Source organism: Paramisgurnus dabryanus, chromosome 4, assembly GCF_030506205.2.
Source record: "Paramisgurnus dabryanus chromosome 4, PD_genome_1.1, whole genome shotgun sequence".
Classification (NCBI taxonomy): Eukaryota; Metazoa; Chordata; class Actinopteri; order Cypriniformes; family Cobitidae; genus Paramisgurnus; species Paramisgurnus dabryanus.
The window spans coordinates 1,868,337-1,883,792 of NC_133340.1; the positions used below are offsets into that span (position 1 = coordinate 1,868,337).

The 15,456-nt window shown below is 38.4% G+C and overlaps 1 protein-coding gene across 1 annotated transcript in view; it reads right to left on the reverse strand.

The window, feature by feature from the left end:
* Positions 1-8,304: 8,304 nt before the first annotated feature.
* LOC135786148 (cilia- and flagella-associated protein 58) overlaps positions 8,305-15,456 on the reverse strand; it is a 138,309-nt gene continuing 131,157 nt past the window's right edge. Inside the window, exon 20 of the mRNA XM_065295840.2 lies at positions 8,305-8,600. Coding sequence (XP_065151912.2) covers positions 8,459-8,600 — 142 coding nt within the window. The 3' untranslated portion in view covers positions 8,305-8,458. The remainder of the gene's footprint in view (positions 8,601-15,456) is intronic.

Consider the following 15,456-nt stretch of genomic DNA (forward strand, 5'->3'; position numbering starts at 1 on the left):
GCCAAAGCTTATTTTGGCCATGACAACGCCAACTTAGATAAGAAAAGCCATTTGACAGACTTGCAAACTGACCAATGACTCTATCATTGTTTATTTTGTTAATACGTTGCATTAAGGTGAATATAAAGTCTTTGGCTGCATCCAAAACTGCCTACTTCTATACTATTTAGAAGACGAAAAAGAGGCGAGGTGAGTAGTATGTCCGAATCTGTCGTTTTTTTTTTTTTTAAAACAGTAGGCCCAAAGTACCCCGATGACCTACTACTTCCGGCAAGATCCCCAAATGTTAATTCGATGGACACTACTATACCGTGAGTCCCCGGGAGAGGTCAAAAATGTCCAAAAGCGATAATGTGGCTCTATTCAAATACATATATACATATAAGCAAATACATATATTAAACATCTGTCCCTTGTGGTTAAATTGTGCTTGTTTGACGTCATTCTAGTTAACGACTATCTTGTTGTTACGATGACGTTTGTCACGTGATGTATCAACATGCCGGATATAGTATACGTCTGAATTCATTCATACTATCCATATTCATACTATTTATAGTCCATACTGTTTTAACAGTCAATGAGCAGGTACTTCATCTAATTTAGTACACAGTCACAGTATGCAATTTTGTTCGCAGTCCCAGAAACAAAAAATATCGTAATGTGGAAGAAATCATTTATAAACAGTCACAGACCAAGATACTCATCAGTACTTGCATATTGATTCTTCATTTTAAATGGAGCTTGAGATTTTCACACATTTTTTTTCAATGTTGTAGGCAATACTGTATGTATAAGTCAATAAATATAGACCTACTGTGGCCGGTTTTTACACTCTTAAAAATAAAAGTGCTACACAATGACATACAAGAACCATTTTTGGCTTTATGGTTTCACAAAGAACCTTTATTTTAAGAGTGTGTGATTCAGTGACTGGATTCATGGAGAACCATTTAGCTGTATTTTACAAAAGATGGTATGGACATAGCCATTAACGTAGAGATCAAACATGGGGGAAAAATTTATTTAAAACAACGCTTGGTCCATAAGAAATCACAATAATAAAGGAACTCGGAGAACGAGAGAATCATAAAAGTAAATTCATCTCTCTAGGGAGAAATGGGATCATTACAAACAAAACTAAAAATGGTGCTGAAGAAATACAACGTCTATTAAAACAAGCGAATGAAAATTCAGCATCCAGTAAAACATATCTAATTCAACATTTCTCAATTGTGTTAAAAGCTTTGTTATAACTCTTCTGACATTACAGCGTACACACATCATCGGCTGGTGGAGGCTGTGAGGGATTGTAAATATTAGGAATTTATAATCATGCTTAAAGGAAGGAAAAAAATTTTCCCCTAGTTATTAAAAGTATGAAAACAGAGCCAATTACCTAGATCTCATGAGGTCCATCAAATCCCAATGGGCATTTTTTGGGAACTCATATTTATGCAACCACAACAAAAGACACACCTGCTCCGAAATCGCATACTGTGACAGTAATTAGATGAAGTTAAAGAGGTATGAATGAATTCGGACGTACTACATCCACCATGTTGATACATCACGTAACACACGTCGTCATAACAACAAGTTAGTCGTTAACTTCTCAGTTTACAAACTCTGCCATCTAAATATTGAATCGGCATGGCGCCAGTGCAACTGGCTTTAAAAGGGAATGAGAGCTGAGACTTTCATTGGTTTATTGCACGTTACACCCAAAATCTAACCATGAGAATAGGACCAACCCTTTTAGACTGTGTGCTAGGCGCACAAACCATTTTTCCATCGCTAAATTAGCAAAATTGGAATTGGACACGCCCGTTTAGACCATGCGCTGTGCGGTTAATGCGCTTAGATTTATAAAATAGGGCCAAATAACTTTAACAGTATTTAGTCAACTTACATATGTGTAAATTCTATTATAAAAGTAATTTTAAACAATTTTTGTGGTTTGGCCTAAAGACTTAGTTAGTTAAAGGACAAGTTCGGTATTTTACACTTAAAGCCCTGTTTTCAGATTGTTTATGATGAAATAGAACAGTTTTGACTGAAATTTGGACATATGCGGCTGCCCCGAGAATTTTTGGGTGTTTGTGTTTCGCCTCCCACCTTTACAATGGGTTTAATGGTGCACTGGAACAATCCTTCTTAAAATGCATTAAACTTTCGTTTACAAAGACGTGAAACTCACCGAGTGGTCAGGGGTGTTCGCTGATATGCTCACACAAAAATCGCTGCAAAATACGCATTCCAACAGGTGTTTTATCGTAGTTTTTGCCAACTCCATTGACTTGTATTAAATGTGCTGTGAGGTACGGTATTACTCCGCGCCGGGAACTTTGTTTCTATTCTTGCAATTGGCAATGGCGCATTAGCGCCACCACCTGGGCTGGAGTGTCTATTATTCAAGCTCTCAGCGGAAGACTGTACGGGTGTGAAGCGTTTGGAAAAATATGTCCACAAGTTAACAACGAATGCTAAAACAGCTGTTGGAAAACATCTTTTGCAGTGATTTTTGTGTGAGCATATCAGTGAACATCCCTGACCACTCGGTGAGTTTCACGTCTTTGTAAACGAAAGTTTAATGCATTTTAGGAAGGATTGTTTCACTGCACTATTAAACCCATTGTAGAGGTGTGAGATGAAACACAAACACCCGAAAATTCTCAGGGCAGCCGCATATGTCGAAATTTCTGTCAAAACCGTTCCATTTCACCATAAACAATCTGAAAACAGGGCTTTAAGTGTAAAATACCGAACTTGTCCTTTAACATGAAGGATAAGGCAGTGGTTCTCAAAACGGGAGCCAGGGAGCTGCAAGATTGAGCCAGAGTGGCCTCAGTTTTATTACATTTTATAAACTCCATTCGTTTATAATAAATTCTGTATAAATAAACTTTTGAAAAATAAGGCTACTAACCAACAGCACTACATTGAATCATTTTATGTTTTGTTTAATTCAAATTTAAATTTTATTTCATACATTTTCTTTGGGGGGCACGAAGGGATGCACCGTACACAAGAGGGGGCCACATGCCCAAAAAGTTTGAGAATAACTGGGATAAGGGCTTGAAGTCAGGGTGATTCGTTATTATTCTCTCAACTGCAGTATTTAACCTCAGGGTGGGCTAGGGGGGATGTACTTGCAACTCAAAGTGATATTCTGCATGGACGTCATAGGGCAGACTGTAGCAATCCCTGATTGTGTGGTGGTAAATACACATACTTAATTCTACTCCCCTGGGCTCTATAATGTCAGATGGTCCCTTTGTCTCCCAGCTATCCATACCAACACAGATCTAGATAAAATGCTTATCAGAGCTTACATGTTTACAAGCTGCGCAAAAAATCCGATTTTTAGAAATGACTGTCCACATTAAAAAAGTGATGAAAGTGATGATATCTAATCTGTCTATCTGAAAAATATTTGTTGTTTAAACTTAATTAAGCTGCCTTAAAGGTGGGATGCATGATCTCTGAAAGCCAATGTTGACATTTGAAATCACCCAACAAACATGCCCCTACCCCAATAGAATCTGGACCTTCATTTGATAGACCCGCCCCACACATACCTAACCCAGGCAACGATGTTGGTTAGTAGACACCCCCCTTATTGCTGATTGGCCACAAGTGTGTTTTGGTAGTCGGCTTGACTCCCCTTTCCAGTGTTTTTCGAAAAGCATGCACCCGCCTTTAATATTTTAAGTTAATTCAACTAAAAACAATTCATTATATTTTAAGTTTCAAGGAAGCACAACATTTTTTTTTTAAGATATACATTGTATATCATTTGATGTTGTAATGATGTAAGCTTGATGTCAACAGACTTCCTCATATAGCTGATAGTATCTGTCAGTGTGAAAGCAACTAGAAATTTTCCCTCTTTTATCTATTGTGATATCTTGCCGCTTAAGAAAACTGCAGACATAGGCATCTCATGCATACATATATCCAAAACTGCTGACTTGTTCACTCATTCACTATTAAGTATGTAGTAAATCTCACATTATTGAACATACTGTATGAGGAAAGGACAAGAGAAATGAATGTATTTTAATATTGTGTTATTCTAATATTCTTATACTAATTAAAAATATATTGATATGAAAATAATCAAAACATATGGGTTTGGATCGATTCTGTAAACCGTGAATGACCTGAATAACTTTTTTGATACAAAAACTAAACAGACTGGAATTTAAAGGCAGGGTATCTGATTTGATCCAGAAACATTTTTAGTTATTCTGGTTAAAACTCTCCTCACATATTCATAGCAATCACTACGTTAAGTTGTTTAAATGTATTTATATAAATATATGTCATCTGTGAAAAGCGTAGGACCAAAAAATCATTGAACTCGGAATGAACGCAATAATTGGACGCATGCAATTTTTGTCTTTCATCTGTGAACGGGTTTTGGATGCCACTGCGCACCCTGTTCACGCAGACACTATACATCATCAGCGCATTCATGTGCGCTCATCTCCCGTCTGTAAACAGAGGGATAATGGCAAACTTTTGACAACCTGCATAGGAGCGACAAAATGAAAGACTTTTTTTGAAACAACGATAAAAAACGTCTGGATCAGCAAAGAGCAAAAACCCAAATTAACATCGGTAACTTTACTGCTTTACCACGAGATAAAAACAGCTGCGGGAGGCAAAGGGTTTGAAAGGGTCGTTGCAATGTTAATTTTGGTAAGGTAGGTACTGTACGCAATATGTTTGTATTGAGATGGATTAAGACATTCTACTTTGATGAAACATTGTGTTCCTTATGAAGTTTGTATTCCTTTACGAACTAGTGTAACTATATACTACTATGTTACGTCTAAAGGACCGAAAACGTGCTTTAACTAAATACGATTTAAAACAGTTGTTTATGTTTGTTATTTTGGTAATGTTATTCACTTTGTACTGCAAAGTTTTCTCACTGGTAAATGAGATATGGGATGTGGACCCTGGATGTGTGATCTTGCATGTTTCTGTGTTTTGGAGGAGGCGTGGCTTTGGATGGCGATTTAAATGGAGGGTGGGATCGTAATTTCAGTGCTAGTAGACTACTATTAGCATTTTTCAAAATCAGATCCCCTGCCTTAAATTACAAATAAGAAAAAAAGAAGATCTGTTTTTGCTTTCCAAACAAAGCCCAATATATAACTGCAGCAATTTTCAGGTGCTTATACAGTAGATAAGCATACAGCTCTCTTTAGTCAAAACCACTATCATTTATATCACAACAAGATCAAGATACAGTATTTGCAAAACAGCACATTATTCAATATAATCTCGGCAGCAGCCGTAGCCCTTTTATGTAATTACTCAGGCTTATCCGATATCTTGAAAAGGTTATGATTCAAAAGCGAACTGGGAAGCAATTTCATTTATCTTTGTTAAACGTCATTTTATCTCTTCCCAATAAAGTGCTAACACATCAAAACTTAAACAGAGGATTTCCAGTCATTTGAGGACAGCCATTTGCAAGTAAAAACCAACCAGATCCAAAAACAACAGTGTGCCAAATATAAAACGACCTGAAACTCTGAAATCACACACTTGACATTTACAGTTGTTCAGAGGGTTCATCAGCTCTGTAATCTGAAAGACATTTCACATACTTGAACTGCTCGGCTCCAAACACCTTAACATTTTAAGGCATCATATGCACGCTTCCTATGCAAAGGTTATTGGTTGCTTTGCTGTAGCTTTAATAACAAAAGCACAGGCAAAGTGAATTGGTGCGTGCAATGTCAGCCATTCTCAAATGCATGCAAGACACGCCCCCATTTCCAAACTCCACCCTACAAAGACAATGGTGAGAGTGATACGGCTACTGTCAGAAAAAGAAAAGAAGAGCAAAAGCATGTTAGGCTTATCAAAAGCAACAGTAGCAAAAAAGTGTACTCGCGTCACAAATTAAAACTTAACCACTTTAACAACCACAGCCCCCTGCTTCCCGATTACCATATATGGCAGGGGTGGGCATTTCTGCTCCTGAAGGGCCACTATCCTGCAAAGTTTAGCTCCAAAACTAATCAAACAGAACTGAAAATCCCAATCAGAGGCTGCAGGATTACTTGGAAATTACATTCGGGTCTGTTTGATTAGGTTTAGAGCTAAACTTTGCAAGACAGTGGCCCTTCAGGACCAGAAATGCCCACCCCTGATACATATCGGCTGTCCTGTAAAAGTGCAAATGATCGACATACTGTATAGTAAGTGTGTGTGCACACCAAAAGTAAATTTAGCTATTTGCGCATGACATACAAAGTCAATGCAAAGACGTGAAAAGACGCTAATTTGGCTCGTACACTGCCAATGACGCAATATTTTGTCCCAATTTCAACTCGAGCTGGAAATTCATGTGGCGCTTTTTTGCGCAACCCAGTTAGTGAAGTGTTTAATGTGGTTTGACACATCCGGTTGTATTAAAAACGGAGAGCTTTGTCTATTTTCGCTCGAGTCATGCAACAAACAATTATCTAGAGGAGTGAGTAATGCATTCACTTCGCTTTTGGTGTGCACACACCATTAGTGCCTTGGAAAAACAACGAATCTAACCATGAAAAAGAGCCAAAAATAATGACCAACAAAGAACCAGAGTAATGGGAAGCACATACAAAAACTCACAAAAGGGACTACAGCACATAGACCTAGATCAAGCTTAGTGACCACACTTCTCAGAATGCTGATTGGCTAATGGGACCACAGAAACACACATAGTCCCAATATCCCTTTATTGGTGGCTATCCTGAGTTATGACTCAAAAAGCATTATAAAATACAAGTTAATGCTTTTAAAGAGCCCTCCATAGGGGTGGTATAACATCCAAACTACTATAATATATTTTGCAACATGCAGCAAGATAAAATACTACACCTGTGTCCATTTTGATGCTAGCTTGTGACGCAATGCAGTACTTTATATTCAGTAAGTCTAACTGAATTCAGATCGTTTCGGTAGTTTATACTCTACACTTTGGGTTCTGTGTAAAGTAATTACCATCTGGATTTAAATGAGATCTCATTCCTCACGTAAATTAGATTTTATGACTATTAGGTTTGCGATAATTCTCAGTAGCCCGCTCCTGAACACTTTCTCATTAATGGCAGTGAGCGAAGGTAAAGCTCAATGTTACAAAGCAGTGACACGGTTTGATCCCACTACACGAGACAATGGCTGTTTCATAGTTCCTCTCAAAAAAAAGCTACAAAAAGATACAAAAGTTGGTGCAGTGTCTTTTTCAAAAGTACCTAAAAGATGCATATTGGTAATTCAGAGGTACACATTAGTTAGAGGTACACACTGGTACCTTAAAGGTACATATCTGTACCAAAATGGTTCAAATTAGGACCTCTTTAAAAGGTACCGTCCTACTGTAGTGACAACCTGTGTACCTTTTTTCTAAACGTGTAGCCAGTGCATTAGGCTCTTCAGCCTTATTCTCTTCCTACCGCCTTAACTAGGTCGTCCAAAAAAAAAAAACGCTGCACAAAAGGCCATCAAGTGTATCTCGGATACGCTTCACATCGCGAGCGGGAACGCGCCACACGACCGAAATGAGAGAAAGAAAGAGACGTGGTCCACCGTCGGTGACTGAAGGACATGGACGGATTGACCATCTGGCAATTCTGGCAAATGCCACAGGGGCCGTGTCATTTTTTATGTGGGCCGGTGAGATTTTTTTTCTACATATAGAGGTTACGTGATTGCAGTAGCGAACTGGTCATATGGAGCACCGAGACTTGCCGCATGGCAATGTGGGCCGGTTTGCCCACAAAGATTGGGAATATTTTTTTTTCTCTGCCGGGGGTATTATTATTTTTTAATAACGCGGGTTAAAATACGGGAGATTTACGAGAAAATACTAATTCAGGAGGAAAAAAGGGTAAAATACGGGACTTTCCCGGCCAAAACAGGAGACAGGTATGCCCCCCCGTGGCGGCAAACCCTACCACCTTAAATAACACATTTTCTGCGGGAAACCCAGCTTTTCCAATGTCAAAAAAATCATTGCACAGGAATGATTGTGCCTTTAAAATTACAACAATGCACTGTAAAAAAAAATAGGCCATGCATTGTTTGACAAACAAATGCACGTATACCAAACGAAGCACCGGCACATACAAAACACTCATGCTGATACAAATGCTGTGACACCGGGTGTGATAAACACACAAGGCATACCCTTGCACACTCCAAACTACAGCACACTATATCAGAGACATCGTATACATAACAAGAAACGGGACTACATGTACAGTATGAGTGTTTAGTACAAATGAAACCGAAACCTTTCGGTGAAAATAACAGATTTGACTTTATTCCAGAAGGGGAGAAAAGCACAGTGTATTCCTCAAAGCTGTGGACTGAAACCAACAGTGCTGAATAAATACATTTGATAAGAGTGAATGATGGTGAAGTGGGTCTCCGGGGGTTCTGGTCGGCATTAGGACTGCTGCTCGAGGACTTGAAGTGTCATCCTGTTGTGCTGCTTTAGACTGAAGCCTCCTCCAGTGAATCTGGGTCCGTCTGGACGCTGAGGCTGAATCACAGGCTGCCCCACCCCGGCGAGATTTCGCTCCTTCTCCCTGCAGAGACGAGAGAGAGAGAGAGAGAGAGAGAGATAGAGAGAGAGACAGAGAAAGAGAGAGAGAGAGAGAGAGAGAGAGAGAGAGAGAGAGAGAGAGAGAGAGAGAGAGAGAGAGAGAGAGAGAGAGAGGCAGAAAGTCAGAGGATGTTGCTTTATGTTTCTTAACTGCTTTCTTTACACACAGCTTGTACGGTTTCATTAATTGTATTTATTTACACCAGAGCTGTTTAAAATGAAATGTGACAAGAGTTAAATAATAAACCATATTTCTTTTTCATTTACATCACATACAGTTGAGTGCATACAATTTCATACCCTTTACACAATTTGCAAGATGTTTATCATTAAAAAAGGAATCATGAATATTGCATGTTGTTTTTTATTATCTTGTGTATCTTCTAAAGGCCAGTATTAAAAAAAAAATGGGTATGCAAATGTATTCACTTAACAGCATATCCATGTCTCCTTACATTTCATTAGTTTTTTATTTGGACTATGGTGGAAAAGACTTTATTACTATAGCGTTATTTATTATAGCGTTATTTTATTATAGCATTCTGTGTTTCCCTGAAGTCTTCAAAATGAAGCCAAACAGGTTCATGGATAGTGAGTACAGTGTGTTTGCAGTAGTAACTACAACATATGTTTGCTACTTAAAGGCTCTCTAAGCGAATATGTTTGACGTCACTTGTTGTTGATATTTGAACTGTTTTCAAACAAACGGATCGTAGCTAACTCCTCCCCCTCCCCCTCCCTTCCGTGCTTTCATGAACGCGACCAACCCCCACCCCCAAATCCTTCTTGCCGTTTATTGGCTGTAAAACTTTGTTTTGTTTCGTGGTGCAGGTTTGGCCACTGTGTGTATATTGAAGTTTGTAGAGCCTGTTCTGTCTACAGAGATCGCGTTTTTTTACAGTTTGATCAGCGGTCAGGTAGCAAGCAGAGATAGTGAGGAGATGTGTGCTGTATGTAACAAAAAATGTTTTATGGTCTAAAACGCGTGAATTCGCTTAGAGAACCTTTAATATATTAAAGGTGCCAAAGAATGCATTGAAATAATCTGTTAAATTGTTCTCTAATATCTACATATAAGGTATGTGGCTTTATTAAAAGCAAAAATTATCCAGAGATTGTTTTACATGTCCATTTACAACCCTGGGATTTGGCCTTAGAATGAAATGGTCTATTATTACCTTATTTGAAAGAGTCATGAATAATAATGTTGAGCTCTGCTCTGATTGGCTGTTTCACAGAGCAGCTCCTTTCAGTAGCTCTCTCTGTGTGTAAACAGACCATGGGCCCTATTTTAACGATCTGAAACGCAAGTGCGAAGCGCAAAGCGCAAGTGACTTTGTGGGCGGATCTTGGGTGCTGTTGCTATTTTCCCGGCGGGAGAAATAACTCTTGCGCCAGGCGCAAATCAATATGGGGTTGGTCTGAAGTAGGTTCGTTATTCATAGGTGTGGTTTGAGCGTAACGTCAAATAAACCAATCAGAACGCTATCCAACATTCCCTTTAAACGCAAGGGCGCAAGTTCAATGGCGGGTTGCTATTATAATGATGGATTTACCAGGCGCACGCCAGGAGCGGTTCACAGCCGAGGAGACCGACGTTCTTGTAAGAGCAGTCAAAGACAGAGAAGTTGTTTTGTATGGGGATAGGAGAAGCCCGCCCAAATAGCCACAATTGTCTCATCAGCTGGCATCCCCATCGTTGCGCCAAGGGCTACAATGATGTCAGGAGACGGGGGAATCCCAAGCTTGCCAGCATAAATCGGGCACGTCGTGTAACGGGAGGTGGATCTGCCTCTACACATGACCTGACGCCAGCAGAGGACATCGCTGCATCCACCCTCACCACTGAAAGGGTTTGGGGGCTTTGAAATCGGACCCAAGAAACGCAAGCAAGGTCCAACCCCAAAGAACACTTACAAATCAAGTTCACATACATTAAGGTTTCTTATGAAAACATTTTAATTATTATTTACATAAAATAAACGTAATACAGCCACACAACAAAATTATGAAAATATTTTAATCGTTATTTGTATGAAAATTTTTTAACGCAGCCACACAATAAATAAAAACTATCACCACAATGCTCACCACTATGATTTCCCTTATCTCATGTGTTAATATTTTTTATTGTAACAATTTATGATTTGCAAAAATAACTGTTGCATCTGTGTAGATTAGATAAGCAAAGTGTGTACTCGTTGTACATTATGGTCAAGCATGCACCCTTAAAATAGCATAATGAACCAGGCGCAACCCGCCACTGACTTCAGACTATTGTTTTTTGGTCAATGGCGCAATTGTTTTTTGAAACTGCAAAATAGCATCAGGGATTGTTTGCGCCGGAACACGCCTCATTTGAACTCTTTAAAAAAAAGTGTACTTTTTGAAAGTGGTTTGGCCCAGTAACAGCTAGGGACTATTTTTTGACCATTGTTCTGATATAGGAGAAACACTAATACATACTGTATACCCATTATTTCTTTGTTCTTTTCCGTACTTTCTAGTCCAGCACTTGAATACAAACACATACAAATGTTTTGTTCAGAAATCAAGAAAGTGTGTCACACAGCTCGCTTTCAACTTTCTATATAGGTGGTGCAGTTCACTAAATCTCTCGCTTAATGCACTTTCATCCACTACAACGCTAACAAACTCGCGCAGCTCTCTCTGACGCTCACTAACTTCGTTTGTCCAATACCAAATGGCGTCAATTAATATTCACTGAGTGTGTAATGCAATTTCACAGTGGGGCCGATGAAGACATTTGGCAACAAGCTTTAAACAAACACACAGCTCAGCCAACCTTTGTTCCTCCCACTGGTAAACAAACACAATGCAACGAATAAGATGAAATATGCTGATTCTTGGATGTGGCTGTAGACATCTGCGAAATGAACTTTGATTGAAACTCTGTTTGGTTGACAAGCAGCATCGTTGTGATCTGGAACAAATGACTCCTGGCAATGTGAAGTACCGGCCTGATGATAAATAGCTCGAATGCGTGATCGTTTGTGAGGGAAAGGGTATGTGATATGAAGCAGCAGCTGATTTTTTTTTTATTCTTTGGAGCTGACTGGATGAGTTGTGAAGTGTAAGTCCCTTTGATCACTTTGCTACGTTTTAAATATGCGGATTAGCCACACTAAGAGTCACTACAAACAACAACTGCAGATAGTATTTTTGGGAATTTTCTGTTGTCTCAATCCTAAGATACACATTGTGATAGGGCAGCAACAACTTATCGATAAAATCGACAATGAAATTTGTTAACTCTTTCCCCGCCATTGACGAGATATCTCGTCAATTAAGAGAAAACGCTTCCCCGCCAATGACGAGATTTTCCGTCTTTCCGCAATACCGCTATTATCCACCAGGTGGCGCCCCTTCCGAACTTTTTAAAACCGGAAGTATTGCCCTATGGCAAGCGGCTGCATGTCCGTGTCTGTTTTAAAGATCGCTCTGAATGGGATCACTATGAAAAGTCCGTCACAAAAATGGAATTATCTCTGCTTTTTGCTCAAAATATGGTGTTTTTGCAAAAACCTACCCATATTCAAAAGCTGATTGCAAAAGAACCACTAAAGGTAGGATGAAAGGGTTTTTTTTGTTTGAAAGCAGAGGGTCTGTTCTTTCATTTGGTATATTGTATGTTTATATATTTAAAGAAGAACATTTTCTGGAAGGCATTAAACTTTGGTGAAAATCATGAAAAACGCTGGCTGGCAACTTTTTTTAAAAACGCTGGCGGTGAAAGAGTTAACAGCGGACAGCGCACATGCGTTTTATTTATACAGCGGAAGCTGTGTGCTTAAAATTAAAGTCAGGCACTACAATGCAGACGGTGCGCTCAAAGTCAGGCGCGTTTTTTACATATGCTGCACATTTATCAGGCGCTTCTTCTCACGTGAACAGGTTGGTTAAAAGCAAGGCAACATTGCCAGGTCCGTGCCCTTTAGCTGACGTTCTGAGTTGGGCTACTTTTCAACTGTTTTTGCATGTTTATGTTTTTCTGCGGGTTAAAGATGAAAGAATTTGTTTCATTAGTTGTTGGTATTTGAGCTGTGAGTAGTCATTAGGATGCTTTTGGACTAATTTTAACTCCTTCCCCGCCATTGCCGAGTTCTCTCGTCAATTAAGAGAAAACATGAAAAAAAAACATGTTCCTGATGAGTTTTTAAAGTAATCTGTAATACCGTGATTATCCACTAGATGGCCAATCCACTCTTACCCAATTTTTAAAAAAATTATTAAAAACTAAAGCAAAAAGTTATTTATTTATTTTACACTCCGTGTATGTTTTGATAATCACTCTTGTTTGGATCTCTAAGAAAATTCCTTCACAAAAATGCAAAATTTTCAGCTTTTTGCAAAGGTTTTTTGTATTTTTGAAGAAAAATACCCATATTTAAGAGTTTTAAACTAGGAATGAAATATATAAAGATAGGATGAATTTTTTTTACCGTTTTGTTTGTTTGTTTGAAAGCAGAGGGTCTGTTCATTAATTTGATATATTTGTATGTTTATATATTTCTTAGAAAATTTTCCTGGAAGGCATTTTGTAAAACTTTTGTGAAAATCAACTTTTCAAAAAAAAAGGGGGGGGGCTGGCGGGGAATGAATTAAATGGCCATTGGGCTGGTTTGTTACACGGATCTGGCAACCCTGACAGGACAATGACTGAAAGCGCAAAGGAACGCTGGTTAATAAAGATTGTATTTCCTTTAACAAAAGTGAGTTTGTATTTGAAGAGTTTCGTTGCAAAACGAGATAACTCCGTTTTTAAAAATTTTGTCAAAACATGTTTATTATTATGTTATTATTTTGCAACGAAACTCTTCATTTGTTTAATTGTTGTTGGGTTTTTATAGAAATAGTGAACCACAAACTAAGCATCTGTTTAAAAAAATTTTTAATATCAAAATCAAAAATATTATATTAGTAAAACTGTAGTATTGTGTGGCTTTTGCACTTTTAAAAGTATATTTCTACACGTGAATACCCTAATTAATTGATTAGGAAAATAATTGGTCCCGTACACACTGCATATTAATTCGGTTGTCACTTCACCTTTTAATGCTTGATCCTGTTCTGTACACACACAGTTCAGTAATTTACAGAACTGACACGCATTCTACAACCGAATTAACTACCGCAAAATGCAGGTAGTGACAACCGCATTTACAGAAACTCTGCTTAGTGTGTACATAACCGAACTGAACAACTAGTAGTTAATCAAGTGTTTAAACGTTCATCATAAACAGGACAGGTCTCTCTTCTGAAAAAAATACATTCCTAGAAGGGGAAAAAGTCTTCTGTATGTCTGGTTCAGAAAATAACAGAGGCACGAGCCTTTCCTGACTAGTGTTGCCAGATCTTGCACAAAAACAACAGTGAACAAGAAAAATCCAATAATAAACAAAAATATATCTAAATGCTTTACCTCAAAGATCAAAATATTGGGACCGGCACCATCACACTTTATTAACACCAAAAACTTGATCGCTTCATGAGCAAAAAGCCATAAACGGTTAAGCAGCAAAAAAGACAAGGACCTGGCAACCCTGCAAGACCGCACGCTGTGAAGCAGTCTCATTAAAGCATACAATACACAATGTCAAGATGGAGGTTTATTGCAAAACACAATGCTATTAAATTATTTTGGTCACAGCTCCGAGTGATGAGCATGCGAGACGGCAGAACGTTGCTATGGTTATTTCTGTGTCAATCATCACATTTTCAGGAGTGAGTCTTGTTCCGTACAGACTTGAAACGAACATTTAGGGGATTCACTCCCGCATTTAAATACAGTTGTCACTCCCGAAAGTTTGCAGTGTGTACGAGACCTTTGATAGTTGCAGTCCTACATTCTGAAAAAAAGAATGCACTGTAAGTCGCTTAAAATGTTCATGCAAAATGTACATGAAACTACTTTGAATGAAAAACACATCCAGAGTAAAGCTGCGTGCACACCGCCAGCGACTAGCAAAAACAAAGCAATGCAATCTGATTCATTTTAATATAATCTTGGTGACTTCTGGCAACACGAGTGACAGTGTCCGACTGGATGGGACACATCCAGCTACACGAAAGTTCAACTTTATGCAAAAAATGAGCGACTTTCGGGAGCGACTACCATCATTTATTTACTCATTTGTTTGTTAATAGGTCAATCAGAATTAGAAAACGCCTCTTAACGAAGTCATTGAAAACGACAAAGTCGCTGGCGGTGTGTACGTAGCATATTAAAGGTAAGTTGGGCATAAAAGTGGCCTTTTTACTGTAATTTATTTATCGTCATAATTACAGTAATTATGAATTAAAACTTTGTCATCATTTCATATTATTAAAGCAACACTAAAGACTTACAGTATTGCTCTTTGCTCCCCCTACAGGTTAGAAGCGTAATTGTTCATTACCACTGTCGTAAATACTGCAGCATAGCTGGCTCTGATTGGATTGTAGGTCTGCCGTAAAGCAGATTTTTGTAGTTTTCACTCGAACTACAGGACCACTACCCGACAGTTGGAAACTTCTTTAGTGCGGTTTTGGCCGATAGAGGGCTGCAAAGCGAATGTGAAAGTGCCATTCACCCTGTTTTGAGTGGATGAACCACTGAAACTTTTTTGGAAATGTTATTTTAAGGTAAAAAAAAAAACTCTTTGGTGTTGCTATAACAAAAACTTAAATTGGTCTTTTATTTTAAATTCGAACTGGTTTTGTAGAAGTGCATGTGACCACATGACATTTATAATGCTATTGCTTCCTATAACGTATTAAAGTATGGGATTACTGATGCAGGAATATTTCAAATCACTTGTCACTGGATTACCAATGGA